General features: G+C 43.2%; 1 protein-coding gene across 1 annotated transcript in view; it reads left to right on the top strand.

The window, feature by feature from the left end:
* The window catches only part of ITSN2 (intersectin 2), a 3,295,579-nt gene that overhangs the window by 375,466 nt on the left and 2,897,145 nt on the right, over positions 1-22,968 (top strand). Inside the window, exon 6 of the mRNA XM_044063555.1 lies at positions 20,422-20,485. Coding sequence (XP_043919490.1) covers positions 20,422-20,485 — 64 coding nt within the window. The remainder of the gene's footprint in view (positions 1-20,421; positions 20,486-22,968) is intronic.

The following is a 22,968-nucleotide window of genomic DNA, read 5'->3' as shown; positions in this document are numbered from 1 at the left end:
CAAGAAGTGCAGAAGCTACTTTACCATGATCCCCCCCTTCAGGGAGGAGTCACAGAGGGCTGCTTTTCTCCTTGATTGGCCCCCAGGTCTCCTCTATGCCTTTCACCTTTCCCTCTAATCCCACTTTTTGTCAAAAAAAAGCAGCCAGGTTGACAAGCAAAGTAATCCTCATTGCACCCTATTGTCCTTGAAAAATTTGGTTTCCCTTCCTCTGGCCTCCTCTGGTTCACCGTCCATGGATTCTGGACCCAGTTCCAGACCTGCTGTCTCACTCTCAGGGACTGGTGCATCCCAACCTTCAAAACCTCAAGCTGACAGCTTGTTTCCGCCAATTCCTCTAGTCTCCAGGCATAAAGATATGCCTACTCCAGTGTGGAAAATTCTGTTGGTTTCCCATAGACCATTCACCAGGAAACTACCTTAGTAAGTGGAAGAGATTTTCAATCTGGGCATGTAACAACCTCAATCCTTTTTCCCCTCCGGTGGAAAAAGTTCTAGAATTTTAGGCATTCTTTTTGATCAAGGGCCTCTTCCTCTACAGTTAGTCTATTTAGCTGCCATTTCTAATTTCCATAACTGTTTCGGGGACCTTTCTCTAATTTCTCATAGGCTGTGTAAAGTGTTCCTCAAAAGGACTCTGTGCTTTAACCCCCCCCCCCCCCACACACACACACACACACACACTGCCATGGGATTTCATCATTGTTCTCCAGTCTTTGGTGATTTCCCCTTTTGAGCAAGCAGCAACATGCAACCTAAAATTTCTTTCATGGAAAATGCTTTTTCTCAGTGGTAACTTCTGCAAGACGAGTTTCTGAGATGCAGGTCTTATGCTCAAAATCCCCTTACTTACATTTTCACAAGGATAGAGTTTCACTCATAACCAATCCATCCTTTCTTCCAATGGTAGTCTGAGTCCAACATTAATCAAACCATAGACTTGCCTGTTTTCTTTTCCAATTTTTCAAACAAAGGCGAGTATTGTCTACATTTGCTTGGTGTTCACCAACAATTGCGTTTGTATCTCAACAGAACTAAAGAATTTAGAAAATCAGAACAGTTTGTTTTCTTCTCCGACCCAACTGTAGGGAAGACCATTTCCAAAGTTACCTTGTCAAAATAGCTAAGAGATTGTATTGCTTACATATATTATAAAAAGAATTTCAAATTACATACGCCAGTGACATTGCATTCCACCAGGTCAGTGGCCACTTCACCTTTTTTCCATTCCAAGACTTCCATAAATGAAAAATGAGCAGCAGCAATGTAGGCTACTCCATATGTTCTTAGTGTTTCACTGTTGCAGTCATTACATTTGGGTAATCTGCTTGCAGGTTGCCCTCAGTCGGCCTGATTAACAAAGTCTTGGGTCCTGCGTCAGTTGCTGTCCCTTCTTCCATGACGTCAGGGTTATAAAACATGCAGCCGACGCCATTACATCAGTCTTTCTTGCGGTGTGGTGCCTGAAGCAGAAGCAGTTCGCAAGTGCCGGTCGGCTGACTCCTGAAATTTTCGTATTCAAGTTTCAGAACCAAAGTCTTCAATTAAAAGCTAAGTACTCCGTTGGGGAAACTTTTTCTTGCTCCTTTCCGATGTCACTAAAAGTTAATAATTGCATTAGTTGTGGAAAGCAAATACCTCATAAAGATTTTCATTCGTACTGTATTCCTTGCCTAGGCCCTGACCACGACGTACCTTGCTGTCGGTTTTGTACTTTATTTAATCGGCGCAGTATCCGTCATCTGTATATTTTTGCCTCTAAATATTTTGGTTGTCAATTTAAGTATCCAGAAATGTCGGTTAACCATCCGACTACCGGGATTCCGAAAAAAAACGCAAAGATAAAGACTGAGACAGGCTGACGAGGTCCAAAACTGCCGACGACGCTTTTCCTAAGCCAGTTGCCAATTCGCCGGTACTCAATGGGGTGCTTTCGCAGTCCCTGATACCCGCTACTTCTGATTCGCAGGCCTCTACTGAGAGCCATTCGGAGTCCGGTATGCAGCGAGATACTTCAACTATGGAACCTGCGGATGTCTCTACCTTGGATGGGTCTGGAGCCGCTGTGCAGGCACCGGCTTCTGAGGGTGTATTCAGGCCTACGGACTTGCATATTAAATAGACACCTCCTTCATTACTAAGGCCTAAATCTCGATCCATGTCTAAAAAAAACGATGTCCAGGCCACATGCTCAGGCCTCTATGCCTAAAAAACAAATGATAAAAATGGCTGAAGATCTATCGGGTAGCCAACCTCCCCCCTCTAAGAGGCCTAGGGCTGAGCTTGACTATGACTGTTCTGATCAGGATTCTATTTTTTCTGACTGTTCTGATTACCTGGATTTGTCCTTACCTACTTATGAGGATTCTGATGCAGAGGACTCTATTCCCTCTGCTTCCCCTACTGAGGATTTTTCTTTTGAGGAAACCTTACATACTCTAAGGGAGCATTTTCACTGGGAAAGCCAGGAATTTTCTGATTCAAAAAAGAGGCTTAGGGATTTCCTCTCCTACCTCAGCATAGGCCTTTGGCTATTCCTCCTGTACTAGACATTGTTGATGCTTTCTCTGAATCCAGTTTGGCCCCTGATTCCCTGCCCTCCTGCTCCCAGTAAACCTGACAGATACTACAGGGTCCCAGAGTCTCACAAGTTCCTTTTCAAAAATCCTATTGCAGATCCAGAAATTATTTCACATGAGCCCAAGGGCATTAAGGCTTCTACTGGTAAAAATCCTACCCCTTCTGATAGAGACTCCAGGGCGCTTGATAGATGGGGAAAAAAGGTTTATACTTAGCAACTTTGGCAATTAGAGCTTTAAACTGCCAATTTCATATGTTAAAATATCAGCAACATATTATTGGACTGCTTAAACAGAAATGTTGATTCCTGACTGTGTGGAAAATAGACTTACAGGATTTAATGCATTCTGCTGAACAAGTTGGAAAACACACTTTGCAATGTGGTTTTGATTCTTTAGAGGCCTCTTGCAGGGCTGCTGTTACTGGCTCTGTGCTTAGAAGGCATGCTTGGCTTAAGGAGCAATCTTTGCCTGATCATGTCAAAGCTAAATTGTTGGATGCTCCTTTAAGTCAGGACCGCCTGTTTGACAAAAAGGCTGAAGAAGTTCTTAAAAAGATGGAAGATAAAGCTAAATCTATGCAAACTGTTAAAGATTTTTTTTTTACAAGTTCAGCCTCCTAGATTTAGTAGGCACTGGCCTTCTAAGAATTGTTTTTTTCCAGCCCCTTCCAGGTCTTCTTAAGCCAAACCCGACACAGCAAAAACCCCAGGTTTCAGTCCCAGGGGACTCAGAACTAAGCAGTGGGGGGCCTCCACCTCCAAGTCTGGGGATAACAAGACACCACCCTATGGTAAACTGTCTCAATGACATCCTTTTAAAATTTCCAAGCACTTATCTTCTGACTGCCCCTTTGGGGGGAAGATTGCTCTTCATTCAAAGAACTGGGAACTCATTACCCAGGACAAAAAGATTTTAAATAGTGTCCCATGGATACAGATTTCACTTCCCCACGTTAGCAACGCCAAGTGGGTGGCCGGACCTACCCCTAAATCAGTGGGCAGAGTCTCAAAAAACAAGTACTTTCTGTCTTAAGCATGGGGGCTATTCATCTGGTACCAGAAGAGGAAACTGGACAAGGCTTCTACTCCAGACGTTTCCTGGTACCCAGAAAAGACCAATCATGGTGTCCAATCCTGGACCTGTCTACTCTAAACACCTTTCTGGAGATTCCAAAATTCAAGATGCTAATTACTTTCTATGCTAAGCAAAGACGCCTGGCTGGCAACACTAGATTTAAAAGAAGCATACCTGCACATCCCAATCAGGGAATCTTGCAGAAGATGCATATGCTTCAAAGCAGGCTACACGCACTCAGTTCTCTGCACTGCCCTTTGGCTTATCTACTGCGCCCAGGGTATTCACAAAGTGCCTAGCTCCAGTTATTGCATTTTGCAGGCAAAGAAGTATTCAAATATACCCATACCTGGACGATTGTCTAATTCAGGCAGAAAGCCAGGACATACTTTTGAATCATCTGGTGTTTTGTAAAAAGAGTTTTAACTTTTCTGGGGTACACCGTAAACAAAAGAAATCACAACTGCTACCCTGTCAACAAATTACATTCCTGGGAGCAAGCTTGAATACAACTTCCCAGATGGCTTATCTCACGCCAGAAAAGCAAATTCATTTGACAGCCTACTTCAAACAAGTTGCCACAAAAACCCTGCTATCTCCAAGACAAATACTGCAAACCTTGGGGTTCTTGACCTCCTGCATTCTTCTAATTCCATATGCAAGACTGCATATGAGGAAACTACAGTGGTATCTATAAAGCCTATGGAGTCAGCATTCTCACAACCTAGAAACAATGATTCCTATCATACCTTGCCTACGCCTAGAGTTCCTCTGGTGGACAGAGGCCTGCCGCCAAAACAAGGGACTACCTTTCACACCACCCTGCCAGACCTTTCAACCAATTGGGCACAAATTTCAAAAGAATCAGGGACAAGTCAAGAAAAAATCAGGGACACTTTTAAAATATTAGTGCTATTAACGTGAAACATTGACAGAATCAGAGCATATGCATTAATACACAGTTTCTGAAGTAAAAGAAGTCTATAACTCTTAATTATTGTCATTATTCATTAAATGTAATCCACCACCTTTCCTCCAAAAGTCACTAGTTTTAGGAGGGATTAAGAGGGACAGAGCTAAAATTTGAGTCAAAATCAGGGACGTCAATGAAAATCAGGGACAGTTGAGAGGTATGCCACCCCCTGCCACCCAAACCCTAACAACAGATGCATCAGAGTATGCATGGGGGGACTCACCTGGCAGGGAAGTGCATTCAAGGCAAATGGAACACAAGTCAAATGCACCTGCATATCAATCAAAAAGAAATGTTAGCTGTACAGAATGCTCTGGCAACCTTCAAGGATTACATTCTTCCAGGACAACTACTGGTACAGGCAGACAACACCACGGTCATGTGGTACACAAACAAGCAGGGTGGTACACATTCTTACCCCCTCTGCAGATTTGCCATGGCATTGTGGAATACAGCCTTGAGGTACCAAGTGCACCTACAAGCTCAGTTCCTGCCAGGAAAATTAAATACACTGGCAGACGGACTAAGCAGAAACCTCATGGACTCACATGAGTGGAAACTGGAACCAAGGATTTTTCAACATGTTGACAAGCAAATGGGGGAGCCCAGATATAGACCTGTTTGCCTCCCCCCAGAACTACCAAATGGACAAACTTTGCACAAGGACTCCCCACAAACAAGCCTGGAAAGTGGATACTCTGTCCTTCAGCTGGAAAAACCTATCAGTCTATGCCTCCCCCCCCCCCCCACTGCCTCTGCTCTCCAAAGTGCTACTAAAAGTCAAACAGGACAAACCAAGAATGATTTTGATTGCTCCAGACTGTCTGCACCAACAATGGTACCCCCTCCTGTGCAGTGTGTCATGGTTATCTCCATGGCACCTGCCTCAGACTCCTTCCCTGCTGTCTCAGCAGGAGAACCAGATTCTGCACCCTCAGCTTCTAACACTGAACCTTGCCGCCTGGCTAATTAATTAAACTCTCCCTTACCATCCCTCAGCAAACCTGCGATGGATGTCATCTTAAAAGCAAGGAGGCCTAGTACTAGAAAATCTTATGCTGAAAAATGGAAAAGATTCTGTGCCTGGAACCAGTCTCAAGGGATGAGCACTGCAGCGCCCAATTTACCTCAGATTTTACAATACTTAACTGAGATGCTTCACAAGTGCCTGTCTTTTTCCTCCATTAAAATCCACGCCTCAACCATTTAAGCTCATTATAACAGAACCTCCCCTCTTCTCTCATCCACTGCTCAAGCAGTACCTCATAGGGGCCAAAAATTTGAGACCACCCAGGAGAGCTCCAACCCCAGCCTGGGACCTTAACTTTGTATTGGAGAAACTCACTCTACCTCATTTCGAGCCAGCTGCTACTGCAGGCTTAGTTTCTTTCTTGGAAAACAACTTTCCTTTTAGCAATCACTTCAGCTAGAAGGATATATGAATTACAGGCCCTTATGGCAGTGGAGCCTTTCATCATCTTTCATGCGGACATGGTGTCACTCAGAACCAATCCATCCTTCATGCCCAAGGTGGTATCCAGTGTGGCTCTTAATCAGTCCATTCATTTGCCAACCTTCTTTCCCAATCCGCAGAACAAAGGGGAACAGATTCTGCATTCCTTGGATGTGCACAGACAACTTAGATACTACTTGGACAGGACTAAACCTCAAAGAAAATCTGAACAACTGCTGGTAGCATTTGCTGCAGGGGCAGAGGGGAAGACTATTTCAAAACCATTTCTAAATGGATAAGCCGTTGCATTCATTTCTGCTGTAAGCACCATGGAAAGCCTATCCCCCAGGGGATCAGACCTCACTCCACTAGGGCTGCATCTACTTCTACAGCCTTTCACAGAGGCGTGCCTACCAGGGACATCCTAGAATCTGCTACCTGGAGTTCTGTACATACTTTCACCAAGCATTATCATTTGCCAGTTTTCTCTAAAGCAGTCTTGCAGGGCCTTATAGCTGGCCCTAATGCTATCTAAACTCCTCCTCCCAACCATAGCTTTGGGAATCTATCCAAATGTAATGACTGCAACAGTGAAACACAAAGAACATAGTACAGTTGTGTACACTTACCATAGATGTAGATGTTCGAGTGTATTCACTGTTGCAGTCCTGGCTACCCTCCCTCCTGCCCCTTAACTTCTTTTGGCTATACCTCTACTTTCCTTTACTGTGCTTAAAAGCCTTTTTGGTGTATTTGCTTTTTTGTTGGAGGTATACTTTTGTGTTTTTGTTTAATTGCCCCCCATTAGTTGGGCACCAGACGTCTGGGGCAAGAAAAACTGATGTAATGGTGTCTGCTACATGTTTTATACCCCTGATGACCTGACATCATGGAAGAAGGGACAGCAACCGACGCAGGACCCAAGACTTTGTTAATCAGGCTGACTGAGGGCAACCTGCAAGCAGATTACCGAAATGTAATGACTGCAACAGTGAATACACTCGAACGTCTACATTTATGGTAAGTGTACACAACTGAACTATACCTTTATCACTCATTACAAATTAAATCTGGTCTCCACGGGAAGAGCTTCCTTTGGTTCTATGGTTCTCAGGAATATCCTTCTATAAGGCCACCTGGGATCTAAAGTAGGTGGGGCTGTGTCCCAAGAGTCAAGAATAGATGAAGTTTCACAATGGCAGGTAAAGAAATTGTCTTATCATAACATTCGATCTATGTTGCAGTTCTTCATCTATTCTTGGCATCCCACCCTCCTTCTCCTCCTGTGAATTCCTGGAGGAGTGCACTCTTGTCCTGGGTGAATTGTTAGGGTTCATCTTGGACATGGCTTCTTCATATGGGCTCATGGTTCTTTTGGCTTTCTATAAGTTTACAGACTTGATCTGAGGTAAATGGGAGAGGGGCATTGTGGGTAGAATATAAGTTGAAGAAATTTTTGGCTGGCGCGAGCTGTATAACTGTCGGACCGGTTCCGAGGATCGGAACTGACAGCCAACAGTTAAGAATCTATGAAGATTGACAACACAGATGTAACATTATGGTTAGGCATAACTTTTTTCTACCCAAGACTCTCAGATCAAGATTTTCCTCACTTAATACATTTCTTGAAACTCGTCAATTGAAATACGTACCTCAATCTAAGATGACAAGTTGTCTGGCTTCTGATATCGCCCTTCCCCCAAGAAGAAACTCGAGACCCCAAGATGATTTGCAGCCTAGTGTATCTGAGTCGGACGTATCTGCTGAGATGATTGAACCCATGGCACATCAGATTACCTCTCAGGTATCCGCAATCATAAACTCATTGGAGAACTGTTATGACCCTGAGGCCTTTCAGACGGTGGATACTACAGATGAAACTGCATCTTATCATTTAGGAGGTCCCACCTGGAATGCCTTGGATCCTTGTATGTGAAGAAGTCCCTGGTACGCTTATTGAAATTGGACAAGGTTCTGAACCTCCAAGGCTCATGCAGGTGGGCAAAATTAAAAAAATCATTCTTCTTCCAGAGAAAAAGAATGGATGGACCTCTCTCAGGGCTTATTTAAAGTCATCAAGACTCTTAATGCCTCCTCCTTTTATGACCCAGCTAACTGAAGCCACACCACTAAAGCAATACTTGGACCTTTACTCCTCTGAGGAGGATCTAGAATTAGATTCCAGCCATTCTCTAGATTACTTTTGTCCACTTCATTCTCCTGAGCAGGTCTCTTTGGTTGAAGGGGGAATTCCTTTGGAGAAGCTGTTCAGAGCATGATGAGACGCATTGAATGGCAGTTGGGTCATATCTCTGAGATTCAGAAAAGATACTAAAGTTTTCTGGAGATGGGTACTGTGGGTCCTTCAGCAGTTTCCCCAGTCCTTGAGACATATCAGGATACCTTTCATTCTTCTTTCTTAACACCTGACTCTCTGCCACCTGCTCCAAAAAGACTAGACAGGTTTTATAAGGTCCCTGATGAGCTTAAATACGTGTATAAAATCCTGTGGCTGACCCTGCAGCAGTCTCTCTCTCTCCTTGGATGAACAATCCAAGCTGCTTCCCACTGCTAATACCCTCCCCTCAGACAAAGACAGCAGGGTCATGTATAGGTGGGGTCTACACCTCCTGCACTTTAGCATTCAGAGATATTAACTTATCAACCACAAATGACTAAATAATTGCTCTCTGTGCTAATGTCTGTACATAAGGTCATGACAGAACCATACAGCAGACTGTAAGCAGCAAATGTAGTCTCTTCTGTCCCAATCTATGCAAATAGACAGGTGCAGGATCAAATGCAACTATGATGCAGTGGATGCTCTGTCTAGGGCTGCTGCCACAGGCTCAATAATCAGAAGATATGCATGGCTATAAGGTCAGCCCTTCCCTGAAAACTTATCAAAAATGTTGGATTCCTCTTTGAAAAATCATCTCTTGTCTGAACCACAAGCTGACAGACTTTTTAAAACTTTGCAAGAACAAGGCAAGACCATGAATGAATGCAGGCAAGTACTCCTTTCTGCAGCTCCATTATACTTTAGACACTGTCTGGCCAAACCCACTTCCATTGTTAAGGAGTCTAGGCCCTCTCACAGATGGATGAAAGCACGTAGGAGGAAAATATTTTCTGACAAACCACACGGAGATTCCCCTTCAGGGAGGCCTTCCTTTGGAAACAAAACTCTTATCTTCCTCTCCTCCCTCCATCCCTCTACCCCCATCAAAAAGACTGTTGTCTCTCTCTCCCATTCCGGGAGGTGGTAACTACGGACAGATGGGTTCTGACCATTATAAAAGGCTGTGTCATGTTTTGGGAAAGCTTCACAACTCTAAAAGAGATTCCCCCTCCACCTCCCAACCAGCTTCCTTTGGTTCCATAATTCAGGACTTGCTAGCGCAGAGCACCATAGAAGTACTTTCACCCATCTTAGGAAAAGGTTTCTATTCCAGGATCTATCTTGTTTCAAGGACCTCTTGCCTGCTAAATATATTCTGAAAGTACCTACCTTTAGAATGCTATTTCTCAACACCCATCTGCCTTTCATTCTTCCTCATGCCTTTCTGGTGTCCCTAGACCTCAACGATGCCTATCTTCACATCCTCATCCACCCTTTTTGTAGGAAACTCCTGAAGTTCTTCTCTGGCTCCTCACGTTTTCAGTGTCTAGCACCTGTGGTAGTCTTCTGTCACACTCAGGAAATTCATATTTTCCCTTACCTGGAGGACCTGTTGATTCAGGCTGTGCCCGCAGATACTATCCTCGAGCATCCTCATTTCACAGTGTATCTGTTAACCAATCTGGGATTCACCATCGGTTTAAACAAATGTAACATCTCTAGTCTTCCTGGATTGCAGATTAAACAGAAGCATAATGCAGGTCTTTGTTCCTCAGGAAGGCGTGCAAAGCCTGGATGTTCATAGTGTTGCCCTGCTGCAGTCATCACACTTGGGTTATCCTGCCATCAGGCGGTCCCGCAGTCGGCCAGAATTCCAAAGTCCTGGTCCGACGTCGGTTGCTGTCGCTTCTTCCCTGACGTCAGAGCGCCAGGAGTATATCAGAGGCATCCGACGCCATTTTCTTCTGTCTTTCTTGCCGTGCCCGAAGCAGAAGCAGTTTGCAAGTGCCGGTCGGCCGACACCTGAGATTTTCGAGTAGAGTTTCAGTCCGAAGTCTTCAAAGCTAAGTACCCCATTGGGGAACCTTTTCTTGCCTCAGTCCGATGTCAGAAAAAGTTAACAATTGCATTTCTTGTGGGAAGCAAATACCTCATAAGGACTTTCATTCTTTTTGTATACCTTGCCTAGGCCCAGACCACGATGTCACTGGTTGTTGGTTTTGTGCTAGGTTCAATAAGCAAACTATAAAGCGTCGCTTTGATTTCGCACGACACTACTTCGGTAGAAAATTTAATTACACTATGCCGTCGGAGCAACCGACTACCGCCATGCATAAAAAACGCAAGGATAGGGACAGGCAGCCTAGATCCAAGCCGGACTCCAAGGCCTCGGCTGGCCCGTTCGCCGGTTTTCAGTGAGGTGCCTACGCAGCCCCTGGCTACCGCTGAATTGGATCCCCAGGCCGCATCAGATCCCCCAGCAGAGATTTCTAGGCCGACGCAGCCTTTTTCCTTAGGCCCAACCGACGACATCGCAGTAGGGGAAGCCGGTGCTGCAGAAACACCTTCGGTTTCTGAAGGTGTCTTCAGACCGACTACCCTCACCATTAAATCTTATGCTAAGCTTAAGACTCCTCTAAAACCAAAAAAGCCTACACTTCAGTCTCCAGGTCAAGGCCCTATGCCTAAGAAACAGATGCTTAAAAGGGGTTCCCAACCCCCCCCCCCCCCCGACGAAAGGCCTAGACACGAGGAGGATTATACCTCCTCTGATCAGGTGTCTGTTTCCTCAGGCTCCTCTGAGGAACAGGATTACTCCTTTCCCCCTTATGAAGTTTCTGATGCTGAAGACTCAATTCCCTCAGCTTCTCCCCCTGAAGACTACTCCTTTGGGGAAACCTTACACACCATGAGGGAACATTTCCATTGAGAAGGTCAGGACTACTCTGACTCAAAGAAAAGGCTCCGGGAGTTTCTTTTACTTCCCCAGCACAGACCACTTGCTATCCCCCCTGTTTTGGACATAGCAAATGACGTTTTCTTAGAATCTAGTTTAAATCCAGATTCTCTGCCTCCTGTTCCAGCCAAACCAGATAGATACTATAGAGTGCCTGACTCTCACAAATTCCTTTACAAAAGCCCTGCTGCTGATCCAGAGACAATCTCCCAGGGTCCCAAAGGTCCTAAGGCTTCTATGGCTAAAAATCCTGTACCTTCAGAAAGGGACTCCAGAGCACTAGACAGGTGGGGGAAGAAGGTTTTACACCTCTTCTACTCTAGCTATGAGAGCATTAAATTGTCAATTTCACATGCTTAAATACCAGCAATTCCTTATGTCTCAAATAAAACAAAAGATGGGCACGCTCCTTCAACAGTCTGAACTCAAGGAAATGCAAGATCTGTTGCATGCAGCTGAACAGGTGGCCAAGCATACTTTACGATGTGGTTTTGATGCCTTGGAAGCTTCCTCCAGAGCAGCTGTTACTGGGTCTGTGATACGTAGGCATGCTTGGTTAAAGGAACAATCTCTGCCTGATCATGTTAAAGCAAAGTTACTGGATGCGACCCTACAGCAGGATGTTTTATTTGGGGTTAAAGCAGAGGAGGTTTTAAAGAAAATGAAGGATAAGACAAAATCTATGCAGACGGTCAAAGATTTCTTACAGGTACAGCCCCCACGCTTCAGCAGAAATTGGCCAACAAAAAATTGGTCCTTTCCAGCTTCTGACAGGCCACAGATGGGTAAATACAGGTGCCCAAGGGGCAGAGGACGAGCACAAATCCCTTACAAACCTCGCCAATGGGGCACTTCAACACAGAAGGGAGGAGAAGACAGGTCCCAAACCACTAGAAGGCAATCACAATGACTTAAACATCAAACTGCCAAGCAAAACCCTCTTGGCAGCTCCCTTGGGAGGAAAATTAACACCTTTTGCAAACAACTGGCGCATCGTCACAAAGGACAAATGGGTCCTAGACGTTATCTCACACGGATACAGATTCCATTTCTACACCTTGCCAAGGCTAAAAGGAATGCCAAACCTGCCACAAAATCAATGGGCAGAAGCACAAAAACAAATTACAGCTCTCATGGACATGAAAGCCATCCAACTGGTATCTACACAAGAGCAAGGCCAAGGATTTTACTCAAGGCTCTTTCTAGTCCCCAGAAAGGACAGTGCTTGGAGACCCATTCTGGACCTTTCAATTTTAAACACTTTCTTGCAAGTACCCAAATTCAAGATGCTAACACTACAGCAGCTTCTTCCCATGTTGGGCAGGAAAGCTTGGCTAGTAATGTTGGACCTCAAGGAGGCATACCTGCATGTCCTTATCAGACAAAATTGCAGAAGATACCTCAGTTTCATTGCAAGTTCAACCCATTACCAATTCTCTGCACTGCCCTTTGGCTTATCTACTGCACCCAGGGTCTTCACAAAATGTCTGGCACCAGTAATTGCATACTGCAGACAGAGGGGAATTCAAATACACCCATACCTTGGACGACTGTCTCATACAAGCAGAAAGCAAGGACATTCTCTTACAACACTTGGCTTTTGTAAGACATCTTCTAAGTTGCCTAGGGTGCACAGTAAACGAACAGAAATCCAAACTAGTGCCCTCACAAACTATGACATTCCTGGGTGCCAGCTTGAATACAACGGCCCAGATGGCTTATCTGACACCAGACAAACAACTACAATTAACTCAATACTTCAGAACAATGGCAACAAAGAACCATCTCCCTGCAAGAAAAATTATGCAGGCCTTGGGCTTCATGACATCTTGCATACTACTAATACCATTTGCAAAACTGCATATGAGGAAATTACAATGGTACCTAAAAAGCATATGGACTCAACACAGTCACAGCTTGGAAACAGTGATAACTCTCATTCCCTGCCTTCAACAGGAGTTTCTATGGTGGTCACAGGCTTGTCACCTCAACAAGGGTCAGCCTTTCACCCTACCCCCAGCCAGGCAAACTGTGACAACAGATGCATCGGACTATGCCTGGGGGGCACACATGGCAGGACGGTGCATTCAAGGCTTATGGTCAGCAGATCAAAGGAATCTGCACATCAATCAAAAAGAAATGCTAGCTGTACAAAATGCTCTGACAGCCTTCAAGGACCTCTTGCATCCAGGACAGCTTATCATAAGGACAGACAACACCACAGTAATGTGGTACATAAACAAACAAGGGGGCACACACTCCTACCCTCTATGCAGGCAAGCAATGACCTTGTGGAACACAGCACTGGCTTACCAGGTTCAATTACAAGCTCAATTCCTGCCGGGAAAAAAGAACATATTGGCAGACGACCTAAGCAGAAACATCATGGATCCCCACGAATGGAAACTGGATCCACAAGTATTCGCAATGATAACTCAAAAGTGGGGGCTCCCAGACATAGACCCGTTTGCCAGCCCTCAAAACTATCAGCTAACAAAGTTTTGCACAAGGACCTTTCACCAACAAGCTTGGAAAGTGGACGCACTCTCATTCAGTTGGAAAATGCTAACAGTATATGCCTTTCCTCCACTACCCCTTCTCACAAAGGTGCTACTGAAAGTCAGGATGGAGAGACCCCGAATGATACTCATTGCTCCAGACTGGCCACGCCAACACTGGTACCCACTGTTAAGGAATATGGCCCATGGCCCACCATGGATTCTACCACAAATTACCCACCTGCTCACACAGCAAGACAATCCGATTCTACACAGCCAGCTCAAAACCTTAAACTTGGCTGCATGGCAAATCACCTAGGCAACCAGCCAGCTCCTCTCTCACAAGCTGTTATGGAAGTTATTCTGGAGGCCAGGAGGCCCAGCACCAGGAAAGCCTACTTAGACAAACTGAAAAGGTTTTGTGTCTGGAACCAAGCTAAAGGCCAAAATACCCTTCAGCCTGACATGCCTCAGATTCTGCAATATCTAACTGAGATGTTACACAAAGGGCTTTCTTTTTCATCTATTAAAATCCACACCTCAGCTATTTCTGCTCACTACAACATGGATCCTCCCTTATTTTCACATCCACTCTTAAGGCAGTTTCTCAGAGGGGCCACGAACATTAGGCCTCCCAGGAGAGCACCAACACCTACTTGGGACCTCAATTTTGTTCTGGAAAAACTCACGCTACCTCTTTTTGAGCCAGCTTTCTCAGCTGACCTAAAGTTTATATCATGGAAGACTGCCCTGCTGCTAGCAATCACTTCAGCTAGAAGAGTTTCAGAGCTTCAGGCACTAATGGCAGTAGAGCCTTTCCTCATTTTTCATCAAGACAGGGTTTCTCTACGAACTAACCCCTCCTTTATGCCTAAGGTGGTATCCAGTGTGGCTCTAAATCAAACCATCCATTTAACCACCTTCTTTCCAAATCCACAGAACAAAGGAGAAAGACTCCTGCATTCCTTGTACATTCACAGACAGCTACGTTGCTACTTTGATAGAACTAAGGTTTTCAGAAAATCTGACCAGCTGCTTGTATCCTATGCTACAGCATCACAAGGAAACGTTATCTCAAAACAAACCATTTCCAAATGGATAGGACATTGCATACATTTTTGCTACACCCACCATGGAAAATCAGTTCCTGCTACCATAAGGCCCCACTCTACCAGGGCAGCAGCTACATCTACAGCCTTCTTCAGGGGGGTACCAACCAAGGATATTCTGGAAGCTGCAACTTGGAGTTCAGTACACACCTTCACCAAACATTATCACTTACCACTTTACTCTAAGACCAGGGCGGGCTTCGCCACTGCAGTTTTGCAGGGCCTTCTATCCTCCTCTAACCCTGTTTGACTCCTCCGCCCATCCTTAGCTTTGGGATTCTACCCAAGTGTGATGACTGCAGCAGGGTAACACAATGAACATAGTACAGCTTTGTACCTACCATAAATGTAGTTGTTCGAGTGTATACCCTGCTGCAGTCCAGGGTGCCCTCCCTCCATCCCCTCTAAAACTAGCTGAACTTATCTCTATTCTATACAACCTCTGTGGTGTATTTGCTTGTGCCTAAGGGTTTTGTTTTACTTTTTTTCAAGATAGCTATATATATATACACATATATTTTTGCCTACGTATTAGGGGCACCTGACATCTGGGACAAGAAAAACTGAAGAAAATGGCATTGGATGCCTCTGATATACCCCTTGCGCTCTGACGTCAGGGAAGAAGCGACGGCAACTGACGCCAGACCAGGACTTTGGAATTCTGGCCGACTGCGGGACCGCTTGATGGCAGGATAACCCAAGTGTGATGACTGCAGCAGGGTATACACTGGAACATCTACATTTACGGTAGGTACAAAACTGTACTTTACCCATTCACCTACCTGCTTTCTTTCTTAATCCTGTGAATGGGGGGGATCTTCAACCTCCTAAACATTCATAGGCAGTGGAGGATCTATTTGAACAAAACAGACGATCAGAAAAACTGACCAGCTATATATTTCTTTCATGGATGCCAGTCTGTGTCAAACAGTCTCAAAGCAAACCATTGCATCCTAGATGTCAAAGGCTATCTTGTTCTGTTTCTCACTACATGGTAAATCCTTGTGTTCCTGCTCTAAAGCATGTTCTGCTCTAGTAGTTGTCCAGGTCCATCTTGGAAGCAGCCACTTAGTCCTATATGCAGACCTGCACTACAGACATGATGCCTTCTCCGGGTCTAGAGCTGCCCATCCAGATCAGTCCTCTCTGGTCTCATGGACAATTCCTCTTCAGTTTAGCCAACAAATCTTTTTTCTTTCTCTCCATCTCTGGGAATCGCCCACCATCTGTTTATGAATACTGCAACAGTGATTTCAGTTAGGACATAGAGTTGTGTAAGAACTTACCAATAATGGTAAATGTCCTACTTATCACTGTTGCAATATTCCTTCCCTCCCTCCTTCCTCGCAACTTTCTGCCCTCTGGATCACACTCATGCACACGCAACCTTTCTTGGGGGAGTTTCCTCCTTGTTCGATCTATACCCCACCTAGCTGACCTGCTTCCTGTCTGCTGTCTTCAGGCCACTGGCTTGGAGATAGTCTGAGGATCTTGCTCTTACATCCATCCTTACACCTCGGCACACACAAGCTGAAGACATACATCAGGCATACACTCTCTGGAAGGTAAAGCTTTGGTACTCTGGTCAGATGTCCGAGTTGAAAAGCCATCTGTTAATAGTGATCAGTAGGACATCTACTGTTATGGTAAGCTGTTATACAACTGTACGTACTTTCCTTACTGTATTCACATGTATTTTGGATGAATGGAGGTTAACTGCCAGTTCATCCCTGGTTTAGCACCCATGTCCCGCATTAATAGGGGCAACAAATAAATGTTCCAGAATTTCTTTGTTCTGTTTGTGTTTGGGTTATTAGTATGCAAAGTATAAGGGCTAGAAACTCTCATGTTAAGTGTAAGGCTACGTTTCTTAAGAGCCTAACGGATCAATAACCTAGTTAGTACCGGTGAACCTCTGTCTCTCTCTCTCTCTCTAATATATAGACATGTATAGGTATAAATGCATTTGTATGCGTGTGTGTGTTGCATTCACATCACATGGAACTTCTGTCATATCACTTATAGTTCTGCTGAGTTCCTTGTCATGTGGTATGCCTTGGTAAGATTAAAACAACTCAGTAGATCTGTGTAACATTTGTTAGCCTGGCAAACTCCTTAGGCACAAGATATTTTTCAAGGTGATCTGGAAGCATTGTTTAAGTGACTAAGTCGCATAGTAGTCAAATGTAGGCTGAGGAAATCTAACTTGAACTTCAGGATGAAACTTGTTAGCAGCTCGTAGCCTCAGCCATGTGCCATGAACTGTCAACATGGCAAAACAAAACATCACAGTTTTGTGATGTCAGTATAGACCATAAAGCTTGTGAGAGATGCAGATGAACCCAGTCGAGCAGAAGTGAATAATGGGCACATTTGAAATTCAGAACACTTTTGAACTGCATTAACTGTTTAGCAAGCTAGGTTAGCAATAGAAGTCCACACCTTGTACTGCGTTCATCTTGGAGCTCTGTATTATAGTTATAGACCTATATGTATCTTTGAATGCTCTGTATGTGTGTTTAAGTTTAGATTCTTCTCAGTTCTTTGTTTATTTCCACTGTAAATGTTCTGTCTGAACTGTGCAATGAATATGTAGGGAGATGCACTCTGCTGTACTGTGTGACCCCTTCTCAAATACCATTTGTATTGTATGTGTGTGTCCCCGTCCTTTCAGCAAGTTTAAGCCCCACCATCTAAGAAGTGTGTTGTAAGTATGTAGAGTGCACAGACTCCGTGGTGGTCATCCTTTGAATTCATTTATTTCCTAGTCCAGAATGCCATCTCTTTGTGGTAAATATGTAAGATGCACATTGCCTTCTTGCTGTAGCCCTTTTGTTTTAGACCATGCATAGCTCTCTTTCTTGCAGTAGTGATACTGAAATGATCAGCAGTACTGCTGCTCTCTGCTGTTTATTTAATTGTGTTGCACAATGAGTGACGTTTGTCAGAAATGCATTCTTTCTGAATTACAATTCTGTGCACTCTGCAGCTGAGATGTCTTTATTACTGCATGTTAATTCAGTGCCGAATACACTTTTGAGTACATCTGCCTATTTACTGTGTTGTAACTACTTAGATATGGTGGTATTTTATCCAAGTCCCGGACTTTCACCTTCATTGTATACATGCCTTTCATAGATGCTTTATGCCTAAAATCAATGTGTTCTCATTATTTATTCTATTTTTTGGTGTTTTAAAATATTTTCGTTTCTGTTGGTGATTGATAATAAGACAGTCATCTTGACTACTGTAATGAGTTTTGTACTATGATATTTTAATGTGTCAGTAGAATACTGTGTTCATGGTTGCATATAGGAAGTACATGTGTTAGTCTGCTTTATTATTTAGGTTTGAGCTGTTGTAATATAAGGGTATATGTAGGCTATTTAGTTCATATTTGAGAGCTTTAATTGTTAACGATGACAATGGAGATCTGCTTCCTTTAAAACAAGTAACAGTAGTGAGGAAGCAGAAGACATACCTGGTTTTATTAATAAGTAAGATTTGAGTACTTTTAATTGTTAATCAGGAAATCTGCCTTTTTTTGTTATATGGAAAAGCATTACACCACAGGCATTGGTGTTTGACATTACTAGTGGGTGGTCTGGATCATTGCAAGGCAAAAATGTTTGTGTTCTTTTGACAGTGATGAGGTTTTCTTCATCAGTTTAACACTGGCCAGCTATTTGTTAATGGATATGTGACGTGAGCATCATCTCCTGTTTTATTGGATATGGTAACTTTGTAATATTGGATAGAAAAGGCAGGTGGTGGAAGAAGTGACAGAAATAAGGAAAGGGATTGAGTACTCATTGGAAGAGGAAGGTAAAGAAATGGGCAGCAAGGAGGATTTTCCAGGAATGATCCCAGTGAGTCTTGCATTTAAGACTGAAATAGTGGTAGATAGCTGCAGCGAAACATCCAGTGAATGTGAAGGAAGACTGCTGCAAATGCTTCTAGAAAGAATCAACAATTGATCACTGCTGGGAAAATAAGTTAAACTTATGAAGGGCTTGATCCTGAAAGGAATTGATCAGCTCTCCCAACCGCCTTAATGTAGGTAGAGCTGTCACGATTGGGCTACTGCTGAATGAGTCCTTTCCCACATGAGAAGGAGTGATGAATCTGTAAATGGGTAAGTGGAAAGACATGAGGATGTCAAGTGTAGAGACAGAAATGTAGAGTGGGGATCATGAACTGGATGGGGTAATTATTAAAGCCTTGTAAGAATTGTTACACAAGCTTGTGAAACTCTGATCAGATTTATTCAGTTTATTCATGAAAACAGGGAAAAGACTACTTGTTTCCCAGGTGCTGGTGGTACCTTTTTGTTCAGGAGGAGAACAAGAAAGGACCTAAGTGACTACTGCCAGACAGCATTGCATTATTTTTCAGAAAAGGTAATGCAAATAATTCTGGAAGTTAGGCTAATCAAGTTCCTGTGAGCTGATACCTGATGTTCACATGTGCAGTACTTTCATACATATTCAACGCAGATATAGTGATGAGAGAAGGAAATACGCTGAATTACTTTGTGAATGATGCACAGATGTAGACAGTGGTTAACAGGTGAAGGAGAAGGTAAAAGGGGATCAGGAGGCCAGATAGGTGGTCATTTAAAGTGCACCTGGAATATAATATGACATTTTAAAGTTATGTTGTTTTGCTGCTGTAACCATCAGAAGTAGTTGCTGAATGTTGACAAAGCTGGTAAGCACAGAGAAAGAAAATGACCTGGAAGTGATGACCACAATGACCTGGAAATGATTACCACACAAATAATTACCAGAGACGTAATGTAATTGTAAATGCCAGCACTTTATTAGGGTAAATACCCCAGGGTGAAGATAGATTCCTGTAATGCAGATGTAATTCTTTAGTTGTACAGTGTGTTTTGAGACCCCCCCCCCCCAAGCACCTCAGGTACTACTTTCACATTTGGAAGCCATTCAGAGAAAAGGAAATCAGTTATAGAAAGTTTGCATGGAATAACCATCAAGATGGTCACAAAGAGAAAAGGGTTATGATATAAAAGAAGGTTAGCAAAATACTGGGTGCTCACACTGAATGAAAAAATGGAAAGGGGGAACTTGGTTTGAGCATTTGTGGTACTTCAGGGGACATTTGGAAGGACTAAGTTTAAAGAAAATTGAAAGAGAAGACAGACTTGGTCATCTGTGGGTGGTAATTGAATGGGGCACATTTGGGACAGATGCAAGAAAGTTTTCAGTTTCATAAAAAGGATGGGAAATTGGAGTATCTTGCTTGAGGACATTTTGGAGTACAGGATGGGTGGATGAGCTGCTCTTAGCGGCATATGAGACATGTAGAAGGAAAGATTAGAGTGCAGTGTTATTGCTTTCTGTTGGCTTGCACATATGTTTGTTTGCAGGTCACCTCAAATAGGAAGTAAGAAATGCAACCTCTCCAAGCAAGAGCCTTAAAGCCAGGTACAAAAAAATGCTGTCAATAGAGTGCATTAAAAACTGCTTTAACCATCACTGCAAAGCATCTTAAAAATTATGCAGCTCCCCATAAAAAGTGATAAAGTTATGAATTCTGTAGCTAAGATAATATTAAGCTCCAAGAAATCTGTACTTTTTTGATCTTTTGAACTAGTATTTCATAACTAAGAATAAAATGTTTTGTTGTAGGTCCTCAAGTAAGAAATGTTCTTCTTCAGTCAAACCTCACACAAACGCAACTAGCCACGATCTGGTAAGTTCATTGTATGTTGCTTTCATACAGATTATGTAATTTCTTCCATTCTGTTTCAAGAATGTTTAAACATTTTGGTTGGAAGGGAGATATAGGCTATGCTACAGTGTTAATGTATTCAGGACAGGATAAAATATACAAGGCCATGCAGCTACTTTAGTTTCCTGTAAGTGTACTATTAAGCAGGCGGCCACGGTGGTACAGTGGTTAGCATTGTCGCCTCACAGCAAGAGGTTCTCTGGTTCGATCCTCGGCTTGAGTGCCTTCTGTGCGGAGTCTGCATGTCCTCCCTTTGGTTGTGTGGGTTTCCTCCGGGTGATCTGGTTTCTTCCCACATCCCAAAGGCATGCTATAGGTGTATTGGACACTCTAAATTGGCCCTAGGGGTGAGTGCATGCATGTGTGTGTGTCTTCTGTGGAAGGTTGGGCGCCGGGCTGGCAACTCTACACCGTAAAACTGTATTGCTAATCATGAGCGGACAGGTGATCTGCTGTGGTGACCCCTAACCAAGAAAAACCCAAAGAAGAAGTGTACTATTAAGCACTTCACAGCAGTTCGTTTGGAGTATGAATTACATTTGCATACCTGCTGAATTGGATAACTTGATGGGATGCATGGAGGAAAAACAGAGCTTTTCTACACTGTGATATTTCAGGTTTTTTGGAGAAAATACAGTTCGTAAGCTCTCCTTTTGATGCTTAGCAACTGACGTAAAGTGTCCTGTGTACATGTTATTATGAAAATACGTAGGATCTAAGGCGCATCAAGACCATTTGTCTCTCTTGCTTCACAGCATTCATTCATTCATTCATTCATGAATTCCTTCATTCATTCATCGGCCTTTTCTAAGCCTTCTTTTTGCTTATGTTGTGACTTTCCCATGCAGTCTTGATTTGGGATTTGTTTTGTCCCCATCTCCTAGGGACCTTCCCTGATGGCTTCACTACTTATACCTAGTCAGCCCATTTGTTCTTTTGGGACAGTTGATGAGCATCTTCAGTTTAGGTGAGAGCCCTGCAAGCCTGTTCTTTCCTGTCTGAGTAGCTATATGGCCATCCATTCCCTGTGTAATGAAAGTTGGATAGTAGGGAGAGAGTCAGCTGCCTGGCCCCTCGAAATGGCCCGATACCTGCTCAGAGGAGGAGGTGTGCATGCTTCTACACATGCAACTGTTGTTTCCTGGCTGAAAAAGTCCCAGGCCAATGCAATATGAGTCAGTGTAATATATATATATATATATATATATATATATATATATATATATATATACACACACATACATATACATAAAAGACATTTATATGTATGTTTTTGAATCCAAAGAAGGACTTTGACATGCTAGACAAGTAAAGTCACCTTACTTGCCGGAATTGAGTCATTTTATTTTTTATGGCAGCTCTAATTGTTATATATGGTTTCATCCCTCTACAATATGGCAACGGGAATGACTTCTGTGACTGTTTTGACCTTATTTCTTGAAGTTCAATTCATTCCTCCTCTACCTCATCTCTTACAGTCCTACTTTGTGGCTTCAAGTTGCGTGTTTGTGTTTGCTTTTCTTTCTGAAAGATGGTATTTAATTAGGCAGGATTTATTTCCTTAAGGCACTTAAAATATTTGTTGTCCTTGTTCTGCTATCTTTCTTTACAGGCTGTGTGTAAGCTGTTCTCTTTTTCATGTCAGGTGCAGACCATGTACTATCCTTCATTGCTTTAATTTGAGCCGCTTTCACCTTGTCTTTGTCTATATTCTTTTGATTATAAGCTCTTTAGAGTGCTTACAGTACATCATTTAAGATGTTCCCAACCCAGTCTGTGGAGAAGTAATATCACTCGGTCCTAGATAAGTAAGCTTGTTAAAAAGACCTAGTTGACTTCTGCCCTGAATGAGTTTGCTCAACAGAGAACTGTTTTCCCATTATATTTTGAAGCGTGTACTTGCAGCTTTGCATGTTCATGAATAATAATCATAATGTATCAAATAAGGCTGATGTTAAAAAAAAAAAATTGGTGATCAGTATTAGAAACAAAAATGCAAATATTCTTATGAGGTCCATGCCTCTTTTGTGTTGCTCTGTTTCATTGTAGATGTACTTAAATAGTTTTAGTTGATTATCTGATTGCCATGTGTATTATTATTTTTTAATTCCTTTATTACAAAATGTAGTTTCTTTTTTGGTTGTGCATCATGATCTTTTGGTTGCAGTTTTTAGTTTTGCTTGGTGCCAAGGTTCTGACTGTAGAAACTCACATCACCTCCTTCTGCCAGTTGTGCCTCTGCATTTTGATGTGGTTTGTAAGAGCTATGATTTCTTGGTTCACTTTACCTTCCATCGCAGCCAGTGTGTGTGGTATGTTTCCTTCAGTTATACCATAGATACTGGCTTCCTTTCTGAGGACATGGTATTGTATTGTACTTTGGCAATTGCTTGGGGAGGAAAAACAGCAAGCAGCTGAAGCTAGCATAGCAGAGGATCTGAGGG

Source organism: Protopterus annectens, chromosome 2.part1 (genome assembly GCF_019279795.1).
Source record: "Protopterus annectens isolate FY-2018-M chromosome 2.part1, PAN1.0, whole genome shotgun sequence".
Taxonomy (NCBI): domain Eukaryota; kingdom Metazoa; phylum Chordata; order Ceratodontiformes; family Protopteridae; genus Protopterus; species Protopterus annectens.
The sequence above is the reverse complement of the archived record's forward strand: the minus strand, read 5'-3'. Positions and strand labels throughout refer to the sequence as shown.